Raw genomic sequence first — 27,735 nt, forward strand, 5'->3', positions numbered from 1 at the left:
TCTGAATCACCACCAGCAGGCAAGGCCATCTTCTGTATGCATGTGTTTAATTTTGTGTCAACACTGAAAAGTTTGAACAGATAAAAACACATTACACAACGTCCACAACCTTCACAACAGTGAGAACCTCCTGCCCAGCCAGGCAGGGCAGGCCTGTGTACCGTGAGCCTCAGGCAGTGGCCCCAAGGGGCCTCGCCGTGGGGCCTCTGACATCAGTCTTAGCTTAAGAGGGAAGCTGAGCCCCAGCGCCTAGTCTCTTCAGTTCGGCAGCAAAGACATGAGAGGAAAAGTCCAGGACGGGACAAGAGCCCTCAGTCTGTCCCGAGTACTGGCCACAGGTGCCAGGGCAACACGCTGTAGCCCTAGGCCAGCCCCTGTCCCCACCCTGGGTCACAAGGTGGAGCAGAGAGGCAGCCAGCAGCAGGACCAGTGGCTCCGACTACCCCACTGGGTGGACTTTGGTGCCAGACTATAGCTGCCACTCCCTCCTGGTGGCACACGTGGGGCTCAGGGAGAGAGTGGAGGGAGCAGAGCGGTGGACGAAGGGAGGATGGATGGTCTTCGTGTACAAAGCTGCTGTGGCCACAGGAGCTGCTGGACCGTCCAGAACCATGCGCCTTCATATGCCGGACTCTGACGCCCTGAGGGCCTGGAGAGGAGAGCCCAGAGGCCTGAGCCCCGCTAGCCCTGGTGCCTTCCTGCCCACACCCGCCCCAGGTGCAGCCCCTTACCCGGGTCTGATTGTGGCCAGTGCCAGACGTGGTGGAGGTGAATTCTGAGTACTTGCTCCCCCCGGCAACTAGGCAGGCCCACTTCCGGTATTCTTCCCGAACCTGCTGGCCCAGACACCAGGTCAGGGCAGGAGCAGGCCCTGGGACCATGCATGCTCCTCCCCATGCTCTGCCCTCAGCCCCACCTTCTTCGTGTTTTTGTGTTTGTCTTTTTTTGATATAGGGTCCCCCGTCGCCCAGGCTGGAGTGGAGTGGCACCATCATAGTTTACTGCAACCTTGAACTCCTGGGCGCAAGTGATCCTCTTGCCCCAGCCTCCTGAGTAGCTGAGGTTATGGGTATTCACCACACCCGGCCTTTTTTTTTTTTTGAGACGAGTCTCACTGTCACCCAGGCTGGAGTGCAATGGTGCCATCTTGGCCCACTGCAACTGCCGCTTCCTGGTTCAAATGATTCTCCTGCCTCAGCCTCCCAAGTAGCTGGGACTACAGGCATGTGCCACCATGCCCGGCTAATTTTTGTATTTTTAGTAGAGACAGGGTTTCACCATGTTGGCCAGGCTGGTCTTGAATTCCTGACCTCAGGTGATGTGCCCACCTCGGCCTCCCAAAGTGTTAGGATTACAGGCACCTCACCCTGGCTATCTTTGAATTTTTTTGTAAAGACAGCATCTGGTTATGTTGCCCAGGCTGGTCTCGAACTTCTGGGCTCAAGCAATCCTCCCCCTCAGCCTCCCAAGTAGGTGGGAGGACGACAGGCGTGCGCCACCGTGCCCAGGCCCCCACCTTCTTGTTGAGCAGGCAGTGCAGCAGGTAGAGGAAGGCGCCCTGCAGGCAGTTGAGGATGGTAAACACATAGGTCAGCACCAAGCTGCGATCGTCGAAGATGAACAGGCCAAAGACCCAGGTGCAGCCCAACAGGAAGAGCTGCGCGATGGCCGTGATGATCAGCGCCCTGCGGGGAGCGGGGTTGAAGCGTGGGCCCCCACCTCACCTCCAGCTTCACGCCCCTCACCCTGGCCCTACCTCCAAGTCCTCACAGCCCCTCCTCTCACCTCGCCTTCTTTAATTTCTTCATATCTGGATTGATTTCAGAAAACTTCTGAGTGAGCTTCCAGACGGTAGTCACAAAAATGACAGCATTGCACTGGGCGGGGAGCAGATTGTGGGTTAGAGGGCCAGAGCGATGGCCCAGCTGGGCCTGTGGCGCTCGGGCTTCGGTGGAGGGAGAGTGGGTACTTACCAAAATGATGAAGGTCACGGGTCCCAGGAAGCTCCAGAGGAAGCCCTGCTCAAAGTCCAACCAGCAGCTAGGAGGGAAGGGAGGGGTCCCATCAGTGCCCCAGGAAGCCAGGAGCAGAACCGAGGGCGGCCAGACATTGTGTGTGGCACTGCCTGTGAGCCCCGGGCCTAGCACCCCGCCTTCCTCCTGCCCCACCTCGCTGCACTCACTATCTGGGGCGGCCGTAGCCCTTGCTGTAGACGGCAGCCGAGACGCCCACGATGAGCAGGGGCACGCCATAACCGATCAGGCAGAGCCAGCGCGTACTCAGGCCCTGGCCTTGGAACACGCGCACCACAAGAAAGTAGAGCTCCAGGCCTTCCAGGCTCATCCAGCAGAAGGAGGCCAGGAAACAGTAGTGCAGCAGCCCGGCCACCAGGCGGCAGCGCAGCCCCACCTGCGGGGAGGGGACGGAGGGGCAGGGCGACGTCAGCGCGGGGCGGGGCATGCGGCGCCAGAGCCAGTCTGCCAGGTCCCGAGAGTGGGCGGGACCACAGCCGAAGGGTGGGCGGGTCTGGAGCGGAGGCCAGGTTTCCCCCCAGGACCCACCCCCAACAACGCTCATAGAAGCGAGCGGGCACTCGGGGTGTGGCCAGGCAGCTCCAAAGCCAGCGCCCTTTAAAGAGACAACCTGACCCCCCGGTGGGCGGGGCCAGATCCCGGGCAGGGGCGGGGCCTCATGCCTCCAGGGCCCGCCTACCCGACTGAGCCCCGGGAGTGGGCGGGGCTAACCCCTCCCAGGCCTCCCTGATCCCAGAGCTCAGGAGGGAGCAGGGCGGGACCTCACCTGGCCGCCTTCGTTCTCGATGCCGGCCAGGAAGATGGTGGAGCCCACGAAGAGGCAGATGCAGAGGTGCAGGTGTATGGTGGTGCGCGAGCCCTGGATGGGCCGCACCAGCAGGAAAGTGAGGATGCACAGCAGCAGGCAGAAGAGTGACAGCGCCAGTCCCACCCTGGTGATCAGGGTCAGCTTCCAGTCCTAGGAGTGGCACCGGGTGCTCACGGTTCCTTCAGGGCATGAGGACTTCCTGCCCTCTTTGTGGTCCCTTTTCCCCCCACACTCTGACAGGCCCACCTCTCTGACCTCCTCCCTTGGCCCTCCTAGATCTGGCCACACTTACCAGCTGGTAGGGGAGTCTAGGGATTTCACATTTTTGTGCTTGCTGGGCCTTTGGCCTGGACCACAGGCGCCCCCCTTCTCTGCCTGGCTAATTGCAGTTTTCGACACGGCCCAGCTTAACTATGGATCCTACCGAAGTCACATACAGAAAGTGGTGCTCCAGGCTGGGTGCAGTGGCTCATGCCTGTAATCCTAGCACTTTGAGAGGCTGAGGTGGGCGGATCACCTGAGGTCAGGAGTTCGAGACCAGCCTGCCCAACATAGTGAAACCCCGCCTCTACTAAAAATACAAAAATTAGCCGTGCATGGTGGCGTGCACCTGTAATCCCAGCTACTTGGGAGGCTGAGGCAGGAGAATCGCTTGAATCCGGAGGCGGGGGTTGCAGTGAGCCAAGATCACGCCACTGCACTCCAGCCTAAGCGACAGAGCAAGACTCTGTCAAAAAAAAAAAAGGCCGGGTGCGGTGGCTCACACCTGTAAGCCCAGCACTTCAGGAGGCCGAGGTGGGCGGATCACCTGAGGTCAGGAGTTCGAGACTAGCCTGGGCAACATGGTGAAACCCTGTCTCTACTAAAAATACCAAAAATTACTCAGGCATGGTGGTGCACGCCTGTAATCTCAGCTACTCTGGAGGCTAAGGCAGGAGAATCCCTTGAACCTCACTAGCTGAGGTTGTGCCACCGTACTCCAACCTGGGCGACAGAGACTCCGTCTCAAAAAAAAAAAAAAAAAAAAAAAAAAAAAAAAAAAAAAGGCAATGGTGCCCCCTTGGAATGCTCTCCACGGGGAGCTTTCAGTTGACATCTCACAACTGGTACGGGATGGACAGGCAGAGGAGCGGAGCTAGTGGCTGCACTCAATGTATAGTTGCTGGGTTGTAGAGAAGAGGCCAAAGAGGCTGCGAGGGGTGTGATGTGGGGACACCTGGGCTGTGCAACCATGCAGACATCTCTGAATAACCAGCAGGGCTCCATGGAGAACTAGCTGCCTGTCTGGTTGCAGCTGGACCTCGTTACCTGTGGGCGCTTGAGGATGGCTCCAGCTACTTACCTCCACATCGTAATGAGCCATAAGGATCGCAAAGCTGCTCAGGTGGCTGCATTGGCAGGTGGTGCTGCCGTTCTTGCTGCCCAGCACCTGGCAGCCCTCGGTGGCCCAGTGCCCTCCCCTGTTGCTGTCACTCTTCCAGAAGGCACAGAGCAGCTCCTGCCGTGGCCCAGGCATCACATCCTGTGGGCAGATGGGGGTGGTCAGAAAGGTTGGCCTGGAGCTCACTCTTAGGTCCTGGGCTTGGGCTGAGTCTAAGAGGGCTGCTTTTTACTAGATGAGTATTGACTGAGCGCCTACTGAATGTAACAGGTTTGGAGACACAGCAGTGAACAGGGCACACAAAAGTACCTACCCTTGTGAGGTTGACATAAGAGTGGGAGAGGTGGCCAGGCATAGTGGCTCATGCCTGTAATCCCAGCACTTTGGGAGGCCAAGGCAGGTGGATCACCTGAGGTCAGGAGTTTGAGACCAGCCTGGCCAACATGGCAAAACCCCGTCTCTACTAAAAAAATACAAAAATTAGCTGGGCCTGGTGGCAAGCACCTGTAATCCCAGCTACCTGGGAGTCCTAGGCAGGAGAATCACTTGAACCTGGGAGGTGGAGGTTGCGATGAGCCGAGATTGAGCCACTGCACTCCAGCCTGGATGACAAGAGTGAAACTCCATCTCAAAAAAAACCAAAAAAAAGTGGGAGAGGCAGATTATGTCATAAACCTAATGAATAAGTAATGTAGATACTGTATTAGAAGGTGGCCAGGGATGATGGCTCTTGCCTGTAAGTAATTCCAGCACTTTGGGAGGCCAAGGTGGGAGGATCACTTGAGGCCAGGAGTTTGAGACCAGCTGTGGCAACATAGCGAGACCTCCATCTCCATTAAAAAAATTTTTTTTTAATTAACTGGGCATAGTAGTGCACGCTTATAGTCCCAGCTACTCAGGAGGCTGAGGTGGGAGGATCACTGGAGCCCAGGAATTCTAGACCATCCTGGGAAACATAGTGAGGTCCCTGTCTCTATCAAAAATAAAAAAGTTAGCTGGGAGTGGTGGTGCATGCCTGTAGCCTCAGCTACTCAAAACTCTGAGGCTGGAGGAACGGTTGAGTCCAGGAGTTCGAGGCTGCAGTGAGCTATAATCGCGCCACTGCACTCCAGCCTGGGCCACAGAGTGAGACCCTCCTGTCTAAAAATATAAATAAGAAAAGAAAGGCCCGGCGTGGTGGCTCACGCCTGTAATCCCAGCACTTTGAGAGGCCGAGGCGGGCAGATCACCTGAGGTCGGAAGTTCGAGACCAGCCTGACCAACATGGAGAAACTCCGTCTCTACTAAAAATACAAAATCAGCCAGGTGTGGTGGTGCATGCCTGTAATCCCAGCTACTCGGGAGGCTGAGGCAGGAGAATCGCTTGAACCTGGGAGGCAGAGATTGCAGCGAGCGGAGAACGTGCCACTGCACTCCAGCCTGGACGACAGAGTGAGACTCTGTCTTAAAATAAATAAATAAATTAATTAATTAAATAAAATAAATAAAGTAAAGAAATAAATAAGTAATAAGGTTGGGCAAGGCCCAAACGAGAAGGCCAGAAACATAAAAGACTGAGTCACGTGGGGAAAGGGCCTCCCAGAGAGAGGCCCAGCATGTGCAAAGGCCCTGGGTTCTTTGAGGAAGTGAGCAGAGTGAGCAGAGACCTTGGCAGGAGGGTCTCTTCCCGCCTCCCCACCAGAGGACTCAAGGTGGGAGAAGGCGAAAAGGATGGGGGAGTTGAGTTCCTTGGTGTTGTTGTGGCTCAGAAAGACGGAGTTGACGGCCGAGAGGCGTCTGAGTCGGACACCGCGGATGTTGCTTTCATATATCTCCTCCAGTTCAGCTTGCTTCTTGGAATGCAGGTTCAAGGAGGCATTGGCCAGCAATGTCGTCATGTTCCGGATGGAGAGGATGCCCGCCACGGCGGGGCCTGGGGAACAGACACGCTCGCTGCCTACTCCTGTTGTCCTCCTCCCACGCTCTATCCTCCCTCCCAAGATGGCCCAGCTCAGGCTCAGCCAGTCCACCACGATGACGCCAGGAGCCCCTCCCGATGAGTCAGTTTCTATTTGTTCCTTTTTTTTTTTTTTTTTTTGAGACGGAGTTTCGCTCTTTCGCCCAGGCTGGAGTGCAGTGGCGTGATCTCAGCTCACTGCAACCTCCACTCCCCAGGTTCAAGTGATTCTTCTGTCTCGGCCTCCCGAGTAGCTGGGATTATAGGCCCCCGCCACCACGCCCAGCTAATTTTTGTATTTTTAATAGAGACAGGGTTTCACCATCTTGGCCAGGCTGGTCTTGAACTCCTAACCTCGGATGATCCACCTACCTCAGCCTGCCAAAGTGGCATAAGCCACTGCGCCTGGCCCGTTTTTTTTTTTTTTTAAGACAGGGTCTCACTATGTCATCCAGGCTGGAGTGCTTTGGCACGATCATAGCTCACAGCAGCCTTGACCTCCCAGGCTCAATTGATCCTCTCGCTTCAGCCTCCTGAGTAGCTGGGACTACAGGCATGTGCCACCACACCCGGCTAATTTTTGTATTTTTTGTAGAGACCGGGTTTCACCATGTTGCCCAGGCTGGTCTTGAACTTCTGAGCTCAAGCAATCTACCCACCTGGGCCTCCCAAAATGCTGGGATTGCAGGTGTGAGCCACAGCGCCCGGTCAGTTGTTCCATATTCTGAACCTCACCCTGGCCCCATCCCAGCACCTCCATCTCTCTCCCACGGGCTCCCCCTCCAGACTGCCGCTGCTACCTGGCTCCTCGGCTCCAGCTGCCACAGCCCAATTCAGCTTCATGCGTGCGTTGCTCTGACCCATAGTGACGTTCTTGTCCCCCCGCTCCTGGATCATCAGGGTCAGCTCTGAGGGGACAGGGGCAGTAGTGATTACAGACCCCAGGTACCAGGTGGGGCCCAGGGTTGGGGCAGGGCAGGCCAAGGCCTCACCTGTGTCCGAAGGGGAAACGTAGGTGAAGGGGCCTTCAGGCAGGTTCTTGGCCAGGATCCTCATGACATCTTCAAGGATTGAGAGCAGCTGGGTGGCTATGAGGTGCCGGACAGGTGGCGCCAGGGCCTCTATGTCTCCAGGAGCTTCCATCAGTTCGTCCACCAATTTGATGACGTTCTAGGGGTTGATGGGTGAGAGAATCGCTGGAGCATGAGACCACAGGGGTTGCCTGAAGGACCTGGATCTCACCCCCTACCAGGGGACACACTGGAGACCCACAGGCACAAGGGAATCACTGAGATGATGCAGTAACCAGAAAACAAGCAGCGGATTGAGTATTTGCCTGCGTGCACATATGAATCACAGCGCTTAACACTGGTCGGGCACAGGCTGCCTGCCAGACTCTGTTTTGATTTCCTGTTCTTTTTTTTTTTCTTTTTTTGAGACAGAGTCTCAGTCTGTTGCCCAGGCTTGAGTGCAGTGGCATAATCATAGCTCAATGCAACCTCCACCTCCCAGACTCAAGCGATCCTCCCACCTCAGCTTTCTGAGTAGCTGGGACTATAGAAGCGTGCCACCACACCCGGCTAAATTTTGTAATTTTTTTTTGTTTGTTTTGAGATGGAGTTTCACTCTTGTCACCCAGGCTGGCGTGCAATGGCGTGATCTCAGATCAAAACAAAACAAAACAAAAAATCATTCCATGTTAAAGTGGTTAATATGTTGGATCTATTAGGTTAAATGCAATCTTAACTTTATTTATTTATTTATCTGAGACTGAGTCTCACTCTGTCTCCCAGGCTGGAGTGCAGTGGCGCAATCTTGGCTCGCTACAACCTCTGACTCCCAAGTTCAAGTGATTCCCTAGTAGCTGGGACTACAGGTGCCCGCCATCATGCCCGGCTAATTTTTTTTGTTGTTTTAGAGATGGGTTTTCACCATGTTGGTCAGGCTGGTCTTGAACTCCTGACCTCAGGTGATCTGCCTGCCTCAGCCTCCCAAAGTGCTGGGATTACAGACTTGAGCCACCATGCCCGGACTGCAATCTTTTTTTTTTTTTTTTTTTTGAGACAGAGTTTTGCTCTTGTTGCCCAGGCTGGAGTGCAATGGCACGATCTCGGCTCACCGGAACCTCCGCCTCCTGGGTTCAAGCGATTCTCCTGCCTCAGCCCCCCCGAGAAGCTGGGATTACAGGCACGCACCACCACGCCCGGCTAATTTTGTATTTTTAGTAGAGATGAGGTTTCTCCATGTTAGTCAGGCTGGTCTGGAACTCCCAACCTCAGGTGATCCGCCCACCTCGGCCTCCCAAAGTGCTGGGATTACAGGCGTGAGCCACTGCGCCCGGCCTGGGACTGCAATCTTAACTTTAATTTAACTTTATTTTTACTTTATAAAGTGTAATTATTAGACAACAGGCACAGTGGTGCATGCCTGTACTTCCAGTGCTTTTGGAAGCTGAAGTGGGAGGATCACTTGAACCTAGGAATTCAAGACCAGCTTGGGCAACATAGCAAGGCCCCCATCTCTACAAAAAATGAAAAAATGGCCGGGTGCAGTGGCTCACGCCTGTAATCCCAGCACTTTGGGAGGCCGAAGAGGGTGGATCACGAGGTCAGGAGATCGAGGCCATCCTGGCTAACACAGTGAAACCCCGTCTCTACTAAAAAATACAAAAAATTAGCTGGGCGTGGTGGTGGGCGCCTGTAGTCCCAGCTACTCGGGAGGCTGAGGCAGGAGAATGGCATGAACCCAGGAGGTAGAGCTTGCAGTGAGCCGAGATCACGCCACTGCACTCCAGCCTGGGTGACAAAACAAGACCATATCTCTAAAACTAACTAACTAAATAATCTAGCAACTGGAAAAGTTAAAATGATGTTAAGTGGCTCACATCATTTTTCTACTGTGCTAAAAACATATGGGAAAACTTTTTTTTTTTTTAAGACAAAATCTTACTCTTGTTGCCCTGGCTGGAGTACAGTGGCGCAATCTCGGCTCACTGCAACCTCTGCCTCCTGGGTTCAAGCGAATCTCCTGCCTCAGCCTCCTGAGTAGCTGAGATTACAGGCGTGCACCACCACGCCCGGCTAATTTTTGTATTTTTAGTAGAGATGGGGTTTCACCATGTTGGCCAGGCTGGTCTCAAACTCTTGACCTCTGGTGGTCCACCTGCCTCAGCCTCCCAAAGTGCTGGGATTACAGGCATGAGCCACCGTGCTTGGCCGGGAAATCTTTTATGTAAGACTTATCATGTGTCAGGCACTGTTCTCTGAGTCTTACTTCTATCAGTTGATTTACCCTTCAAACTGACTATATGAAGGAGGCATTATTTTCATGTCTGTGTTGCAGATGAGGAAACTGGCCAGGCACAGTGGCCCATGCCTGTGATCCCAGCATGTTGGGAGGCCGAGGCAGGAGGATCACTTAAGCCCAGGAGTTCAAGACCAGCCTGGGCAACATAGCAAGACCCCCATCTATAAATATGTTAAATAAATAAATAAATAAGCCAGGCATGGTGGTACATGCCTTTGGTCCCAGCTACTTGGGAGGCTGAGGTGGGAGGGTCACTTGAGCCTGGGAGATTGAGGCTGCAGTGCGCCATGATCGTGTCACAGCCCTCCAGAATGGGCAACAGAGCCAGACCTTGTCTCCAAAAAAAAGCAAACAAACAAAAACAAAACAAAACAAACAAACAAAAAAAACCACCACAACCCCAAAAACAGATGAGGAAACTGAGGCCCAGAGAGGGCGAGTCACTTGCCTGAGATCACACAGCAAGAAGTGGCAATGGGGGGATTTGAACTCCTGTGGCCCAACTCCAGGTTCTTTTTTTTTTTTGAGACAGAGTCTAGCTCTGTCACCCAGACTGGTGTGCAGTTGCATGACCTCGGCTCACTGCAAGCTCCACCTCCCAGGTTCACGTCATTCTCCTGCCTCAGCCTCCTGAGTAGCTGGGACTACAGGCGCCCGCCACCACGCCCGGCTAATTTTTTTTGTATTTTTAGTAGAGACGGGGTTTCACCATGTTAGCCAGGATGGTCTCGATCTCCTGACCTCGTGATCTGCCCGCCTCGGCCTCCCAAAGTGCTGGGATTACAGGCGTGAGCCACCGTGCCCGGCCTCAACCCCAGGTTCTTAAGTGCTGCACTCTGTTGCCATTATACCTGGTGTGTGTGCATGTGTGTGTCTTCACGTGTCCGGGTGTGTATATGTTTGTGCACATACTGTATGTGGTGTGCGTATGTTATGCGCATGTGTGTCTCTGACTAGAGGCCCCTGCTTGGGTTGGGCGCTCTCTCTGGCCACATGGAAGCCTCTGCTAGCTGATTCTACACTGTCCTGGGGTCCCCCAGCGTCCTGCCCTTACCTGGATGGTGACCTTGGCTGAGCTTGTCTTGGAGTCTCTGCCCAGGTCCTGGACTTTGTCGAAGAATCGGGAAAGCGTCTGCAGAGAGAGATGTGGGGGTCAGAGAGCCTGGACAGTAGGTGGGAAGTTTAGGACAAGGAGACAGATGCAGTGCTGTGTGGATGGACTTCCTCCCGCCTCATCCCTGCGGGGGCCACTCACCTGGCTGTGGACTCCAGGGGGCGGGGTCCAGGTGGGGAAAGTCATCTCTGTAGGGAACAAGACAAGCGGCTCATTAGGCGGGAGTGTGTCAGTGTGTGTGTTGGGGGTGGGGAGCTTCTAGGGTCAGGTCATACCTTCACAGACAGTGTCCTTTTGTTTATTCGGGATTCCGTGTTTGGGCTTCCAGCCTGGGTGGCAGCGGCAGCTATATGAACCCAAGGTGTTGAAGCAGACGGTGGAGTTGTCACACTGATGCTGCCCAGAGCTGCACTCATCCACATCTGAGGACAGGAAGAAGGGGGTCAGGCCCTGTCCCAGCCTGGAGAGGGTCCTGTCTCCTGTCTGTGCCCCCAGCTCGTTCTTCCCGGCATTAGTGCCCCCCTTGGAGAGGTGGACGCGGGGTTACGGAAGCGTGGAGAGGCCTGGGCACAGCAGGTGGGCCCCGTGCAGATGTGCAGGTTATGAATATGGTGAAACGCCCTCCTCGCAGTGAGTCATCAGCTGTTGCCTGAGGTTCCCCTGATCCTCCCCGCTGAGTACCCCAGCTCCTTCCGGAGGACCCCTGCTCTTTTCTCATCTAGACTCAGAAGAACAAACGCCTGGCACAGCCGGGCACCTCCAGCGCTCAGTCTGCTTGGTTTGTGTGGGCGCCGTTGAACATGTGATCAGATGTTTGTGGGTCTCTGGGAATGTGGGATCTGAGCTCTCGACCTTCACAGACGGTATTGTTTGGGCCATTGGGAGACCCCGGAATCGGTTGCCAGCCCGGGCGGCAGCGGCACTGATAGCTGCCCACGTTGTTGAGGCAGTGGGTGGAGCTGTGGCACGGGTTTTGTCCGGAGGTGCATTCATTCACATCTGAGGACAAAGCCAGAGGGTCAAACTCTGTCCCTGACCAGCCCGGGCCTGCCCTCCACTCTGCACCCACTTCCCTATCTTTTCATTACCCCAGACTGAAGACCATTATTGCACGTGCTGCCACTTGGTGACCTTCAACTTCACCTTCAAAGCATCTTATAACGGTCTTCCTACCAGGTGGGCACAGCAGGGACCATGGTCCCCAGTTTATAGGAGGTGAAACCAAAAGGGAAACTGAGTCATGGGAGCTAGACTTCCATGACTATAAACTAAAAACTCTCATCTGCTCCCTCCCTGGTCATAGTGGAGGTTCCCCTTCTTAGAAGTGGAAGTGACACCTTCTTCCACTCGCACCTGACAGATGAGGAAGGGGTGAGGTCTGGGGGCCCACAAGGGCACTCCAAGCCCCGAAGGCCCTGCCGCCTCCCTGCCGTGTGGCGGGACCTTCCTGGGAGGTGAATCCTTAGGCAGGGGCTTAGCAGGTCCTTGACTTTGTGGGAACCTGCGGCTCTTCTCCCTCCTCCTCGGCTGCTTTGCAGGACCTGCCTCGGCTCCATCCCCAGCTCCCGTGCAGCCTCACAGCGTCTTCCTGGGGCCTCTACCTGTGCAGAGCTTCGGGTCCTCAGGTTTGATCTTGAAGCCAGGCAGGCACTGGCAGGTGTAGCTGCCGAGAGTGTTGACGCAGGTGCCGTAGCTTTTACAGAGCCTTGGATTCTGCTGACATTCGTCCACATCTGCAAGAGGAAGGAGAGGGTGAAGGATGCCCGTAGCTGTGAGCAGCTTTCAGGGCTGAGGGTCCACCATGTTTCCTGGCACGGAAGCATCTGGAAGGCACCACTGTCTCCTCCCTTTTCCAATCCGCACAGAGGCATCCTATGGTGAGGGTGGTGGCTCAGGCCCTCTGTTGTCCAGATGTGGCTGGAAGCAGCCAAGTCCTCCCCTTCTCCTCTGCATTCCTGGGCAGCTCCAAGCTGGGGTGTCCCAGCCATCTGCGTCCCAGCCTGAGGATTCCGGGCAAAGGCCAGGGTGGGGCCTTCCTGAGAACCAAATGCAGGGGACATGCCGTATGCCTGGGCAGGACACGTCTTGGTTCCCAAAGGTGGCCCTGGGCCTGACTCCCCCAGGACGGCAGCTGGCTGGCCAAATTCTCAGAATCCTGGTGGCCCTAGCAGGATGGCGCTCTCCCATCCACACTAGATCTGAGAGCCCAGCTTCACGGGCATGGACCAAGACCCCTCCCTGAGCCAGGGCCCCCGTGATGCAGCACAATAGCAGGGGTGGGGAGAGCGAGGGTTGATGCGGGACAGGCTAGGGCTGCCCGGACTGTGGGCACCAGGCTGGGGTGGACAGTGGGGGCTGATGTCCAGCCAGGCAGCCCCGAGTCTACAAAGATGCTTTTTTCTTTCTTTTTTTTTTTTTTGAGACGGAGTCTCGCTCTGTCGCCCAGGCTGGAGTGCAGTGGCGCAATCTCGGCTCACTGCAAGCTCCGCCTCCCGGGTTCACGCCATTCTCCTGCCTCAGCCTCTCCGAGTAGCTGGGACTACAGGCGCCCGCCACCATGCCCGGCTAATTTTTTTGTATTTTTAGTAGAGACAGGGTTTCACGTGGTCTCAATCTCCTGACCTCGTGATCCACCCGCCTCGGCCTCCCAAAGTGCTGGGATTACAAGCGTGAGCCACCGCGCCTGGCCCAAAGATGCTTTTTTCTGATCCCCAGGAAGGGATCTATGGATATGGAAATAGCAAGATGTGGTGAGAATCCACATCTGAGCAGAGCTGGCCGTGAGCGGGGGCTTGTGGCTAGAGAGGGCACAGGTGCCGATGGGTGAGGGGTGGCAGATGTATCTGTCCTCTCATCCCTTGTCATTCCACCAGGGACGGAGACCTGTGGGCCCTGCTGAATGGGGTTCAAGCTTCATCTCTGTCCTCGAGTGGTCCAGACCAGGACTGACCATGGGAGAGGATCAGGCCTGGGGCGATGGCCGCCAGTGATGCTGCCTCTTGCTGTCTAGTTCAGGCTAGAGCCGCTTCCTTCATCCAACCCTCTGAGTGTGGTTTTTTTTTTTTTTTTTTTTTTTTTTTGGAGACAGCGTCTCTGTCTGTCACCCAGGCTGGAGTGCAATGATGTGATCTCAGCTCACTGCAACCTCTGCCTCCCAGGTTCAAGCGATTCCCCTGCCTCAGCCTCCTCAGTAGCTGGGATTACAGTTGCGCACCACTGCGCCCGGCTAATTTTTGTATTTTTAGTAGAGACAGGGTTGCACCATGTTGGTCAGGCTCCTCTCGAATTCCTGACCTCAAGTGATCCTTCCACCTTGGCCTCCCAAAGTGCTGGGATTCCAGGCATGAGTCACGGCACCCGGCCCTCTGAATCCATTTGTGGGGTCCATGTCACCCTGCCCACACCTGGCCACAGCATCCTCCCAAGCTTTGGTCACTGGAGGTGTGTTCAGGCCCAGGAATTATCAGGGTGGGTCACGGTGGAGCCTTGGATGGGGAAATGGATGAGGGCTAAACGGCCACGAAGGCAGTCAGGAGGCATCTTCTCCAAGCAAGGTTGTTGGCTGGAGACAGTTGTCCTGTCCTTGAGATTCTCTCCTCCTGAGTTTCTGGACAGGGTTTTGGGGTTCATTATGGTAGGCTTGGGTGTCAGGGGTTCCCGGTATGGCTGAGCTCATGTGAGCCCCAGTGGCAGCAAGTCTCATCCTGGCAGTCCCCGGTGATGGCAGAGAGGATGGATACTGTACTGGGATGCACCACCACACTCCTCCATGTCATGAGCCCATGAAATATCCCGAGTGCCAGCTCCCTTTTGTTTTATGCAAATAAGATGCCAGATGGGCAGGGGGATGTTCCAAGCTTCCGAAGTGGCCCCCTGTGGAGGGTCCCCAGTCTCAGGGTTGGGACAAAGATGGGTGATCAAGTGTCTAGGATGGCCCTGAGACGCCTGGAGACAGTGGGGTGAGGAGTGGAGGGAGCCACCCGAGGTCTCTGGCCTGGATGTCAGAGGCCCCATGGGCTGTGACACTGGGTGCACGTGTCCTCAGGTGCAATAGCGAAGCCTGGAGTGCCGAGGGTTAAAGGGAGAGGCCCAGGCCCCTCTGAGCTTCTCACCTCTGGTGATAGGTCCTGCTCCAAACCAGCAGGCTGCTGGCTCCATCACCTGCCTTGATGTCTGTGGAGGTCCCTCTATCCCCTCAGCCCTGCTGTCCGTGTCTCTGCCCAGCTGCCTGACTGAGTCCCCTTCTCTCAGCCCAGGCCTGTTTCTAACACAGCAACACACCTCCTCCATAACCACAACCACCATCTCATGCAGGGAGCTCATAGCAGCGGGTGGATAGCACCCCTAGCCGGGGCACCCTGGGAGGAAACACGATGTCCACTCGCAAGGGGCCCCTGGGGACTAGCAGTGTGGTGGACAGAAGCCTCCTTCTGGGCTCCACGCAGGTGTACGTCCCAGGTACATGCATCTCTGCCTTGTCCCCCACCCTACCTCCCTCTTTGTCCCTCTGCGCTCTGCCTGAATGCAGGGCAGGAGGGGTGGGGCTGGGATCTGGGCTGCAGGCCCTTTCTTCTCTGTAATCTGAGTCTCATCACCTCCCACCTCTGCGCCACTCCTCTTCCTGACCTCGGTACCCTGCACTAACTCCCTCTCTTTGAATGAGTCTCAGCTCCCAGCTGCCCACTGCTGGCTCCCATCTGCCCCTGCGAATCCTGGAAGCCCCTCCCCTGCACAACCAGCTTCCCTGGAAAATAGGCAAAGCCTGGAGTCCCAGTTTCTCCTGGCCTGGGCTGTGGCCTCAAGCAAGACCATAGCAAAGGCTGTGGCCTCTGTGCAGGGTTACAGCCTTGCAGCTGCTCTCTGATCTCGCACCCTATGGATACCCATCCTGGGGGCGCATCAGATCAGAATTACAATAAAATCCCCAATAGCTATTGCTGATAGAGCACATTCTGCAAGCCAGGAGCTTTTAAGTGCTTTTTTTTTTTTTTTTTTTTTTTTTTTTTGAGACAGAGTCTCGCTCTGTTGCCCAGGCTGGAGTGCAGTGGCGCAATATCGGCTCACTGCAACCTCCGCCTCCCGGGTTCACGCCATTCTCCTGACTCAGCCTCCTGAATAGCTGGGACCACAGGCGCCCGCCACCACGCCCGGCTAATTTTTTGTGGTTTTAGTAGAGACTGGGTTTCACTGTGTTAGCCAGGATGGTCTCAATGTCCTGACCTCGTAATCCACCCGCCTTGGCCTCCCAAAGTGCTGGGATTACAGGTGTGAGCCAACGTGCCCGGCCTTTTTTTTTTTTTTCTTTTGAAATGGAGTCTTGCTCTGTCACCTAAGCTGGAGAGCAGTGCTGTGATCTTGGATCACTGCAACCTCTGCCTCTCAGGTTCAAGCGATTCTCGTGCCTTAGCCTCCTGAGTAGCTGGGATTACAGGCATGCACCACCACACCCAGCTAATTTTTGTATTTTTAGTAGAGACGGGGTTTCGTCATGTTGGCCAGGCTGGTCTTGAACTCCTGACCTCAGATGATCCACCTGCCCCAGCCTCCCAGAGTACTAGGATTTCAAGTGTGAGCCACTGTGCCCAGCCTGTTAAATACTCTTGTAGGTAAATGCCATTACTCCCCTTTTACAGATGGGAAAACTGAGGTGCAAGGTTAAAGTAACTTGTCCAAGGTCTACATTTAACAAAAGTCAAAGCTACTTTTGTTTTTGTCTTTAAAAGATGAGGACTCAGCCTGGGTGTGGTGGCTCACAGAGTGAGACTGCGTCTCAAAAACAAACAAACAAACAAAACAAATAAAAGATAAGGACTCTTTCTTCCCCTTGTCTATATTTTTGTTTTTGTAGAGATGGGGTCTTCATATGTTACCCAGGCTGGTCTTGAACTCCCGGCCTCAAGTGAAGTGATCCTCCCACCTTGGCCTCCCAAAGTGTTGGGATTACAGGCGTGAGCCATGGCACCCGAACTATTTTTTTTTTTTTTTTTTGAGACACAGTCTCACTCTGTCGCCCAGGATGGAGTGCAATGGCGCGATCTCGGCTCACTGCAACCTCCGCCTCCCGAGTTCAAGCGATTCTCCTGCCTCAGCCTCCCGAGTAGCTGGTAGCTGGGATTACAGGCACATGCCACCACGTCTGGCTAATTTTTGCATTTTTAGTAGAGACGGGGGTTTCATCATGTTGGTCAGGCTGGTCTCAAACTCCTGACCTTGTGATCCACGCGCCTTGGCCTCCCAAAGTGTTGAGATTACAGGTGTGAGGCACTGTGCCCGGCCAGTTCTTTTTTCATGTAATGTTTTTAATTTTTTTAAATCCTGCCTCCAAGAAAGCTTTAGTTTGATTTTTTCTTTTCTTTTTTTTTTTTTTTTTTTTTTTTTTTGAGACAGGATCTTGCTCTGTCACTCAGGCTGGAGTGCAGGGGCTTGATCATGGCTCACTGCAGCTTTGACCTCCCAGGCTCAAGCAATCCTCCCGCCTCAGCCTCCTCAGTAGCTGGGACTACAGGCGCAGGCCACCATGCCTGGCTAATTAATTTTTTTTTTTTTTTTTTTTGGTATTTTTTGTAGAGATGGGGTTTCACCCGCTTGCTCATGCTGGTCTCGAACCCCTGGGCTCAAACAATCTACCTGCCTTCGCCTCCCCTTTTATAGGGGTGGGGTCTTGCTATGTTGCTATGGGCTGGTCTTGAACTCCTGGCCTCAAGAGATCCTCCCGCCTCAGCCTCCCAAAGCACTGGAGTTGAAGTATGATAATATTATCACATCTCACATGTGGACAGCGGTTTCTGAATAAGTATCCTGGCCACTGTCATACACTTGGTTATCAGGATTTGGCCCAGGCAGCTGGTCCCAGAGTCAGCCCTTAATCCTCACCTCACGCTGCCTCTCTGGGGTGGTGGGGTAGGTACATGCACACCTGTCCCATCTCAGACCCCAGGCACTGACCCTATAACCAAGGCCCTGCTCTCTGGATGCTGCCAGAATGGCTCTGGTGACCCCAAACCTCATGGATGGAGAGTCAGAGGACGTGGGGTGCTTCTTACCTTGACACGTGTTCTCACTCTCATTCTTGAATGTTTTTGCCCCAGAAGCAAGCTCATATCCCGGGCTGCACATGCAGTGGTAGCTCCCCTCTGAGTTCTTGCAGTCTGCGAATTTTCCGCATGACACTTTTGATGGTGATGCACACTCATTGATGTCTGGAACACAACAGGACAGGGAGTCACCTCCCAAAGATGTGAGTTCCATCAGGGCAGAGACCCCTGTCCTGACTCCCCAACATGGGGCCTGCTGCTTAGTATCGTTTGGAAAGAATCTCAAGTTGCACTGCACAGGCTGTGCTGCAGCTGGAGCAAGCCATTCCTGAAGACCACACTTGATCTCAGTTCTCTGGCTGGCATCCTAGATTTGGACACAGTGAACAGTGCTGAGGTGTGGGATGGACAGGAAGCTCCACATCCCCATCCCCAGTCTTTTTGTAAAAATTTAAACCCCATGGTGGCCAGGTGCAGTGGCTCACGCCTGTAATCCCAGCACTTTGGGAGGCTGGGGCAGGTGGATCCCCTGAGGTCAGGAGTTTGAGACCAGCCTGGCCAACATGGCAAAATTAGCCGGGCATGGTGTTGCATGCCTGTAATCACAGCTACTTGGGAGGCTGAGTCAGGAGAATCACTTGAACCTAGGAGGTGGAGGTTGCAGTGAGCTGAGATCGGGCCACTGCACTCCAGCCTGGGCAACAGAGTGAGACTCTGTCTCAAAAAAAAAAAAAAAAAAAAAAGAAGAAGAAACTCATAGCCAGAATGTACACCCTCCCCAGTCTTAAGGGTAAACTGAGGCACAGACTCCAGATTCCTGAGCACCCAGCTTCTCTCTCTCCAGGAAGCCATGCCTATTCACTTCTTACCTCTCCCCCTTCATGTTTTTCCCTTATTTCCTTCCTTCCTTCCTTCCTTCCTTCCTTCCTTCCTCCTTCCCTCCCTTTCTTTCCCTCCCTCCCTCCCTCTCTCTGTTTTTCTTTTCTTCCCTTTTTTTTTTTTCTTTTTTGAGACAGAGTTTCACTCTTGTTGCCCAGGCTACAGCACAATGGCGCGATCTTGGCTCACCGCAACTTCCGCCTCCTGGGTTCAAGCAATTCTCCTGCCTCAGCCCCCGGAGTAGCTGGGATTACAAGCATGTGCTCATGTGCCACCATGCCCGGCTAATTTTGTATTTTTAGTAGAGATGAGGTTTCTCCATGTTGGTCAGGCTGGTCTCGAACTCCCAACCTCAGCTGATCCGCCCGCCTCGGCCTCCCAAAGTGCTGGGGATTACAGGCATAAGCCACCGTGCCTGGCCTACTTTTCTTTCTCTTTCTCTCCTTCTCTCTCTCTCTCTTTTTTCTTTTTTATTTTTTGAGACAAAGTCTTGCTCTGGTCGCCCAGGCCAGAGTGCAGTGGCTCAATCTTGGCTCACTGCAACATTCACCTCCCAGGTTTAAGCGATTCTCCTGCCTCAGCCTCCCGAGTAGCTGGGATTACAGGTGACCGCCACCACCCACGGCTAATTTTTTGTGTTTTTAGTATAGAGAGGAGGTTTCACCAGGTTGGCCAGGCTAGTCTCGAATTCCCAAGCTCAAGTGATCTGCCCACCTCGGCCTCCTGAAGTGCTGGGATTACAGGCATGACCCACCGTGCGGGGCCTATCTCCCTCCCTCCCTCCCTCCTTCCCTCCCTCCCTCCTCCCTCCCTTCCTTCCTTCCTGCCTCCTTTCCTCTCCCCCTGCCTCCCCCGCCTTCCAACTCTCCCTCCCCATCCCCCTCCCTTTCCCCCTTCCCGCTTCCCCTCCCCTTCTCCCTCCCCCTCCCCCTCTCCCTCTTCCCCTCCCTCTCCCTCTACTTTCCTTTCCGAGACAGGATCTCATTCTGTTGCCCAGGCTAGAGTGCAATGGTGCAGTCATAGCTCACTGCAGCCTCAAACTCTTGGGCCCAAACAATCCTCTCCCCTCAGTCTTCTGAGTAGCTGGACTCCAGGTGTGTGCCACCATGCCCGGCTATTTTGTGTATTTTTTGTAGAGACAGGGTCTCGCCATGTTGCCCAGGCTGGTCTCAAACTCCTGGCCTCAAACGATCTGCCCGCCTCAGCCTCCCAAAGTGCTGGGATTACAGGCGTGAGCCACCACGCCTGCCCTCTTTTTCTTTTCTCTGGCCATGACGGTAGTCTGGAAGGTAAGGCTGTGGCCCCTCACAACAACCTCTGTCCCCCACTGGCACTGGGCAATGCCTCATAACCGCGGATGTCCCCTGCGCTGCCCCCAAGCCTCTGTACCGTCACAGGTCTCCGTGGGGGTGGTGATGATCTCAGAAAAAGAGCTGAACCCTGGATTGCAGCGACAGGCGGTGGCATTGACACACGAGGAGTTCTGAGGGCACCACGGGGCACAGCCTGCAAGAGCAGGGAGCATGGTCAGAAGGTGAGGGGCAAGGGGATCCACAAAAAGGGGGCCCTGGGGGAGATGGGACAGGGCGCTGAGTTTCCCTGTGCGCGAGCCCTCTCTTTCCCTGGGCTGAAGGGGGCTGGGCGGGGGTCCAGGGCCCTCCCCAGGCTCTGGCTGTGGACTGTGCTTTCTGCTTCCCAGCAGACTCACCCCTGGAGTCCTGGGTTTCAGCTCCCGGCAGAGTCAGCCAGATACAGAATGCTGCAACAGAGAAAGGAAAGGGGGTCAGAGGGAATCCCAGGGTGGGAAAGGAGGCGTAAGGGTGATGCATTTTGTGGGAGGAGGATGCTGACCCCTCTCAGGCTCAGATCCTGTCCGTTGTTCAAACAGAGTGAGCAGATGTCATGTCCCACTCGGATGCTCAAAGCTAGAGAGTCTGTCACCCTTTCCCCACAGGGGTGGGTTTTATTGTTTTTTGGTTTTTTGTTTTTTTGACACAGGGTCCTGCTTGGTCACCCAGGCTGGAGTGCAGTGGTGCAATCATAGCTCACTGCAGCCTCCAATTCCTAGGCTCAAGCCATCCTCCTGCCTCAGCCTCCCAAGTAGCTAGGACCACAGGTGTGCACTAAATTTTTTTTTTTTTTGAGACAGAGTCTTGCTCTGTCACCCAGGCTAAAGTGCAATGGTGTGATCTTGGCTCACTGCAATCTCTACCTCCTGGGTTCAAGTGATTCTCCTGCTTCAGCCTCCCGAGTAGCTGGGATTACAGGAGTCTGCCACCACACCAGGCTAATTTTTTGTATTTTTAGTAGAGACAGGGTTTCACCATATTGGCCAGGCTGGTCTCAAACTCCTGACTTCAGGTGATCTGCCTGCCTCGGCCTCCCAAAGTGCTGGGATTACAGGCATGAGTCACATTTCCTGCCTCAAAATTTTTTAAAAAATTTATCATGCCAGGCCAAAAAATTAGAAATAATTTTACTTTGTTTTTTTTTGAGATGGAGTCTCGCTCTGGGGCCCAGGCTGGAGTGCAGTGGCGCGAACTTGGCTCACTGCAAGCTCCTCCTCCCGGGTTCACACCATTCTTTCTCAGCCTCCCGAGTAGCTGGGACTACAGGCGCCCGCCACCACACCCGGCTAACTTTTTGTATTTTTAGTAGAGACGGGGTGTCAACATGTTAGCCAGGATGGTCTCAATCTCCTGACCTCGTGATCCACCCGCCTCAGCCTCCCAAAGTGCTGGCATAAGCCACTGCGCCCGGCCTGCCATCTTCATTTCTTTAGGTAAAAATGAAGGCGTGGTCGGGCACGGTGGTTCAGACCTGTAATCCCAGCACTTCGGGAGGCTGAGGCGGGCGGATCACTTGAGATTGGGAGTTTGAGACCAGCCTGCCCTATATGGTGAAACCCCCTCTCTACTAAAAATACAAAAAAATTAGCTGGGCCTTCCTTCCTTCCTTCCGTCCTCCCTTGCCTGCCTTTCTTTCTTTTCTTTTCTTTCTTTCTTTCTTTTTTCTTTCTTTCTTTCTTTCTTTCTTTCTTTCTTTCTTTCTTTCTTTCTTTCTTTCTTTCTTCTTTCTCTCTCTCTCTCTCTTTCTCTCTTTCTCTCTCTCTGTCTTTCTTTCTTTTTTCTTTTCTTCCCTCTGTGGCCCAGGCTGGAGTACACTTGGCTCGGTGCAGACTCCCTGCGTCCGGCTCCCGTGATTCTCCTGCCCTGGCCTGCGGGCTGCCTGGGATTGCCGGCGCGCGCCACCACCCCTCCCTGGTTTTTCTCCTTTGGCTGGAGGCGCGGTTTCGCCATGTCGGCCAGGCTGCTCTCCAGCTCCTGACCTCCGGTGGTCTGCCCGCCTCGGCCTCTAGAGGTGCTGGGACTGCAGACGGACGCTCGCTCACTCGGTGCTCGGTGTTGCCCGGGCTGCAGTGCGGTGGCGTGGTCTTGGCTCGCTGCAGCCTCCGCCTCCCAGCCGCCTGCCTTGGCCTCCCAGGGTGCTGGGATTGCAGCCTCTGCCCGGCCGCCCCGTCTGGGATGTGAGGAGCGCCTCTGCCCGGCCACCACCCCGTCTGGGAAGTGAGGAGCGCCTCTGCCTGGCCGCCCCGTCTGGGAAGAAGTGAGGAGCACCTCTGCCCGGCCGCCCCGTCTGGGAAGTGAGAAGTGCCTCTGCCCGGCCGCCCCGTCTGGGAAGTGAGGAGCGCCTCTGCCCGGGCACCCATTGTCTGGGATGTGAGGAGCGCCTCTGCCTGACCGCCCCGTCTGGGAAGAAGTGAGGAGCGCCTCTGCCCGGCCACCCATTGTCTGGGATGTGAGGAGCGCCTCTGCCCGGCCGCCCCGTCCGGGAAGTGAGGAGCCCCTCTGCCCGGCCGCCACCCCGTCTAGGAAGTGAGGAGCGTCTCTGCCCGGCCGCCCTGTCTGGGAAGTGAGGAGCACCTCTGCCTGGCCGCCCCATCTGGGATGTGGGGAGCGCCTCTGCCCGGCTGCCCCGTCTGGGAGGTCTACCACGGAGGCCAGAAGCAATGTGGGGGCTGGACGTGGTGGCTCACGCCTGTAGTCCCAGTACTCTGGGAGGCCGAGGCGGGTTGATCACTTGAGGCTAGGAGTTCGAGACCAGCCTGGCCAACTTGGCGAAACATATGAAAAATACAACTGACAAACCAACCAACCAACCAAGCGACAACAAAACAGGTCTACCCTGGAGTCATACTCTAATTTTTCCATTTTCCTCCCTTTCTGATCCTTTATCCCACTTTCTTTTTCTTCCTCTTGCTTCTCCTTCTTCTTTGTCAAATAGAGGATTGAGTTATTATCATTGATCCATACAAAGTCCCTCTCTCATTTATTTTCTTTAATTCCCACCCCCCATTTCTATTCCCCGTCTTCCCATGTGCAACCTTCCTAATATGTTTGATATGCATCTTTTTGTTTGTATGTACTTTTAGAAAATGTTTATTGTTTTGTGTGCAAAAATAAAAATAAAAAAATAAAAAATAAAATTAGCTGGGCATGGTGGTGGGTGCCTGTTATCCCAGCTACTTGGGAGACTGAGGCGTGAGAATCACTTGAACCCAGGAGGTGGAGGTTGCAGCAAGCCAAGATCACGCCACTGTACTCCAGCCTGGGTGACAGAGCAAGACTCCGTCTCAGAAAAAAAAAAAAAAAAAATGACAGTGTTGGATCCCCCAGGCTCTAAGACGCCCTGGACCTCCACGCTTCCTCAGGGACACAGGTGCACACACACCACACCCACAACTGCCACCGGCCCTGGCGGTCTGTCCTGGGACCTAGTGATGATATTTCATCCCCCGGGTGCCCCTCCCACAGGAAGACGCTGTGGCCGCCTGTTGGGGTGCACGTGGAGTGGCGGTTCCCAGCGCTCAGGGGGTTTCCCCTCCAAAGGCATGTCCTGGAGGACCCTCCTCAGGTCACCAGGGGATTCAGAGATGGGTACCTAGGGATCTCCTTGCTGTTCACCAGAGAGAAAGAGACAAAGAAGCAGGGGTGGAGAGAAAACAGAGATTAGAGAGAGAGACAGGAAGAGAGAGAGAGAGACAGATGGAGAGAGAGAGACAGAGAGAGAGAAAGATTCAGAAAGAGAGACACAGAAAGAAAGACAGAGACACAGAGAGAGAGAGAGAGAGACAGAGAGGGCGGGGGGCTGTGCTCGGTGGTTCACGCCTGTAATCCCAGCATTTTGGGAGGCCGAGGCAGATGGATCACCTGAGGTCAGGAGTGTGAGACCAGCCTGGCCAACATAGTGAAACCCCATCTCTACTAAAAATACAAAAAATTAGCCGGACGTGGTGGCACGTGCCTGTAATCCCAGCTATTCGGGAGGTGGAGGCAGGAGAATCACTTGAACACAGAAGGCAGAAGTTGCAGTGAGCTGAGATCCCGCCACTGCACGCCAGCCTGGGCAACAGAGCGAGACTCTAAAAAAAAAAAAAAAAAAAAAAAAGAGCAAGAGTCTCAAAAAAAAAAAAAAAGAAAGAAAAGGAGAGACAGAGAGATAGAGGGACAGAGAGGGAGACAGAGAGGAGAAAGGAGACAGCTAGAGAAAGAGAAGACAGAGGAGACAGAGACACAGAGAGATGGAGAGAGACAGAAAGAGACAGAAATTACATGGTGATAGAGGTGGAGAGAGAAACAAGGGGCCCATAGAAAGCAGAAGAGGAAACAGGAGGAGATGGGACAGAGAGAACAGAGAGACAGAGAGATAAACAGTGAGGAAGAAAGAAAACCATGAGAAAGGAGGGTGGATGGAAACAGAAGGGAAGGGCGGGGGAAAGGGAGGGCGTTGGGATCTGAGCGGCAGGTGGGGCCTGGGGCAGGCTGGGAGGGGAAGTCCAGTCCCTGCCAATCTGGGAATACTGGGGACCCCAATAATCCAGAGAGACCTGAAGGGGGGTGTCGGGCAGAGGGATGGGGACCAGGACAACGGCTGGGGATGAGTCACTTCCTGGGCCTAAGGGAAGGAATGACTCACCACTCATTTGCCCCAATTCAACCCTGGAGGGGATCCCAGGGGAATTTTGGGGTCTGTTATGAGCACAGCTTCAGAGGGCGGGTGTTTAGGGTGCAGATTGGAGGTCCCCGGACCACTCAGCCCCTGTGTTCAAATTTAGTACCCCTTAGGTGGGTGGAAGGCAGAGATCCCCACTCCCACCTCCACACTCCTTCCAGCTGGGTTAAACCGAGGCCGAAACCCCCCAGCCCAAGCCCATACTCCTCACTTCTGTCAGGATTCCCTTCTTCCTCCTCTCTGGCCACAGGGCTTGGCTAGTTCCTCCCTCGGCCAGAACTCAGTTCCTCTTTGCAGAACAGACCACAAAATGACCTCCCCTGGCAGGACAGGATCTAGGTAGATTCATCTGTAACTCTCAAAGCCCCAGGTAACTCCTTTAAAGCTCAGAACCACTCTAGGAGGCAGGGGCTGTGTTGACGCCCATTCTACAGATACAGAAACTGAGGCTTGGAGCCCAGAAATGGATCAGGAGGAATCCAATGAACAGAAGAGGTTGGGGAAGGAGGAATTGAGGGACTGAGGTCCTCAGGGCCCTGGGCAGGGTTCTTTGGTGCCCCATCCCCTCTGCATGGGCTGAGCTGAGTTCTCTACTCCCACCGTGAGGCTACAGGGCCCAGCTGCCTCCATCTGGGGCCTTGGAAGTTGCCCAAACAGAAGCCGGGAGAGAAGCTGCTGTTCTGGTTTGAGTTCCATCTGGTTTGCATTCTCTGGGCTGAGCCCTAAGCAGTCAGTTTCCTGCATTGAGATCCTGGGGTGGGGGGTGGGGCAGTCACCCCTTCTTTAGGCTTCCTCCTAAGGACCCCCAGACAATTCCCCAGACCCACCAGTGTCTTACCAGAATTTAATAATCATCATAATTTATTATTTATTCATTTATTTTGAGACAGGGTCTCACTGTCACCCAGGCTGGAGTGCAGTGGTATGATCTCGGCTCACTGCAACCTCCACCTCCCAGGTTCAAGCGACTCTCCTACCTCAGGCTCCCGAGTAGCTGGGATTACAGGTGCTTGCCACCACGCCCAGGTAATTTTTGTATTTTTAGTAAAGACAGAGTTTCACCATGTTGGCCAGGCTGGTCTCAAACTCCTGACCTCTGGTGATCTGCTGGCCTGGGCCTCCCAAAGTGCTGGGATTACAGGCGTGAACCACTGCACCCAGCCTTATTATTAATTTATTTTTTGAGATAGGATCTTGCTCTGTCACCCAGGCTGGAGTGCAGTGGTACAAACACAGCTCACTGCAGCTTCGACCTCCTGGGCTCAAGTGATCCTCCCACCTCAGCCTCCTGAGCCACTAAGACTACAGGCACACGCCACCAAGCCCAACTAATTAAAAAAAATTTTTTTGGCTGGGCGCAGTGGTTCACGCCTGTAATCCCAGCACTTTGGGAGGCGGAGACGGGTGAATCACCTGAGGTCAGGAGTTTGAGACCAGCCTGGCCATCATGGTGAAACCCTGTCTCTACTAAAAATCTACTAAAAATACAAAAAGAAAAACAAAAACAAAAAACTAGCCGGGCATGGTGGTGGTCGCCTATAATCCCAGCTACTCGGGGTGGGGGGGCGAGGCAGCAGAATTGCTTGAACCCAGGAGGCGGAGGTTGCAGTGAGCCGAGATTGCGCCATTGCACTCCAGCCTGGGCGACAAGAGCAAGACTTAGTCTCAAAAAAAAAAAAAAATTTTTTTTTTGGTAGAGACATCTCGATATGTTGCCCAGGCTAGTCTCCAGTCCCTGGGCTCAAGAGATCCACCTGCCTTGGCCTCTCAACGTGCTGGGATTGCAGGTGTGAGCCACTGTGCCCAGCCAACACTTTTAAAATGCTGTTTACCTAATTCTTACTTTGAACCAGGAATAGTTTGTGTCCTAACTCACTCAAGCCTTAAAACAATCTAAGATGGAGACGGGTTGTGCTCCATTTTATAGATGAGAAAAGTGAGGCGCAGAGGCTCTGTGACTTGGCCCCGGTGACACAGCCAGCCAGGGCGTGGAACCACTGGGAAGCCAGGTCTTGGCAACTGCCCCCAACAGGTGTGCCCCCAAGAACCCCAAGGTGGGCTCTTGTCTCTCGCTCTCGAGCCCAGGGCGGGGTGTTGAGCTGACACCTGCCACTTGGGGCTGGCCCAGGGAAGCTGTGTCCCTGTGGTCCGGGAAGTTCTGGTTTTTGCCCCAAATGTCATTTCTTCACTCTCTTTGTTGCCCTGTTGCTTAGGCAACGAGCTACCCTGATAACCGTTACAGTCACCTTGGGTGGGGCGGGAAAGGGAGTCCCGGGGAAGTCACAACAAAAATCAAATTCAAACCCAGAGCCAGTCAAAGTCCCTTCGATCCGCAGCTGAGCCCCAGCCAGGTCTGCGGGGAGCAAGAACTGGGGTCTCTGGGGCTGCCCCTGCTGCTAAGACTACGAGGGACAAATTGGCGTTACCCTACAGTGGAGAAGTCCTGGCTTCTAGTTTCCCCACCCCCGCCCATGTCCTTCTATGCGTAATATTAAGCACAGCGGCTCTCAGGGTCCCAGCACTCACTTTTTGCCCCTTTCCTTCCCCCGTGCCTCAGTTTCCCCTCTTAGGGAGCAGATGCCAGATTGGCCCCAGTAGAAAGTTTAAGGATCCCTCCGGGCAGGGTAGGAGGCTCCGAGAGCACCCTGGAGTTCCTGCCGGGGTGTGGGGGTGCCCAAGCACCACCAGCCTCTCTCGCCGTGTGCCCGTGAGTGCCTGCTTGACAATGTGGCTTCCTCCATCGCAGGCCCCACAGACACCAGCGGTGCCTCCTGTTTCTCAGACGCAGCCAAGGGGTCCCGCTGGAGCTTCCTCGCCCTTCCCAGCGGGGCCCCAAAGTACTTACCGAGAAAGACGCGGCCTCCCATGGTTCGAGCTGCCGGCAGAAGCGGCAGAGGAAAGAGTGAGTGGGACAGGGCTGTCCCGCCTCCACAGGCTGGGCAGTTGTGCAGGCTGTCCCGAGGCCAGGACTTTATGAAGGAGGGGGTGCGGACAGCCGCTGGCCCAGGGCCCTCCCCGGAACTGGCGGTGCAGCTGGAAGCCAGCAGGAAAGTGCAATAAAAACACAGACCCAGGGGCGCTGCACACACACACACACACACACACACACGCGTGCACTCGCGCAGCAAGAATGAAGTGCAACCTGCTTTCAAAAACCCTCTGCTAGAGTTTCCACCATGTGGCTCTGACGAACCCTTTGGCCTCTGTGTTGGGGCTGGCTGCTCTTCAGGGG

General features: G+C 54.7%; 1 protein-coding gene across 2 annotated transcripts; it reads right to left on the minus strand.

Annotated features, from left to right (window-relative positions):
• Window positions 1-28: 28 nt before the first annotated feature.
• On the minus strand, window positions 29-27,735 carry ADGRE5 (adhesion G protein-coupled receptor E5). 2 transcript variants are annotated; one of them, XM_030820610.1, is made up of 20 exons: window positions 27,349-27,417; window positions 20,200-20,250; window positions 19,881-19,997; window positions 17,622-17,777; window positions 12,180-12,311; window positions 11,431-11,577; window positions 10,854-11,000; window positions 10,720-10,766; window positions 10,519-10,596; window positions 7,151-7,328; window positions 6,959-7,066; window positions 5,869-6,134; window positions 4,184-4,363; window positions 2,800-2,991; window positions 2,183-2,409; window positions 1,974-2,040; window positions 1,786-1,877; window positions 1,517-1,685; window positions 732-833; window positions 29-649 (listed from the first exon to the last, which is right to left on the minus strand). In XM_030820610.1, the coding sequence occupies exons 1-20, from the start codon at window positions 27,368-27,370 to the stop codon at window positions 620-622; spliced, it is 2,508 nt and encodes an 835-aa protein (XP_030676470.1). In that variant the 5' UTR covers window positions 27,371-27,417; the 3' UTR covers window positions 29-619. The 2 variants fall into 2 exon arrangements, with proteins under 2 accessions (XP_030676470.1, XP_030676469.1); XM_030820609.1 differs by lacking the exons at window positions 11,431-11,577; window positions 12,180-12,311 and having other exon boundaries at window positions 27,349-27,735.

Source organism: Nomascus leucogenys, chromosome 10 (assembly GCF_006542625.1).
Source record: "Nomascus leucogenys isolate Asia chromosome 10, Asia_NLE_v1, whole genome shotgun sequence".
NCBI lineage: Eukaryota > Metazoa > Chordata > Mammalia > Primates > Hylobatidae > Nomascus > Nomascus leucogenys.

Bases quoted from the DNA above. Each gene is read 5' to 3' on its own strand.
- ADGRE5 (XM_030820610.1), bottom strand. From the start codon at position 27,370: ATGGGAGGCCGCGTCTTTCTCG. The intron at 17,778-19,880 runs GTACAGAGGCTT...GTTGTGTTCCAG, and splicing joins CCCCACGGAGACCTGTGACG to ACATCAATGAGTGTGCATCA. The intron at 11,001-11,430 runs GTCGAGAGCTCA...TCCTGTCCTCAG, and splicing joins AAACAATACCGTCTGTGAAG to ATGTGGATGAGTGCAGCTCT.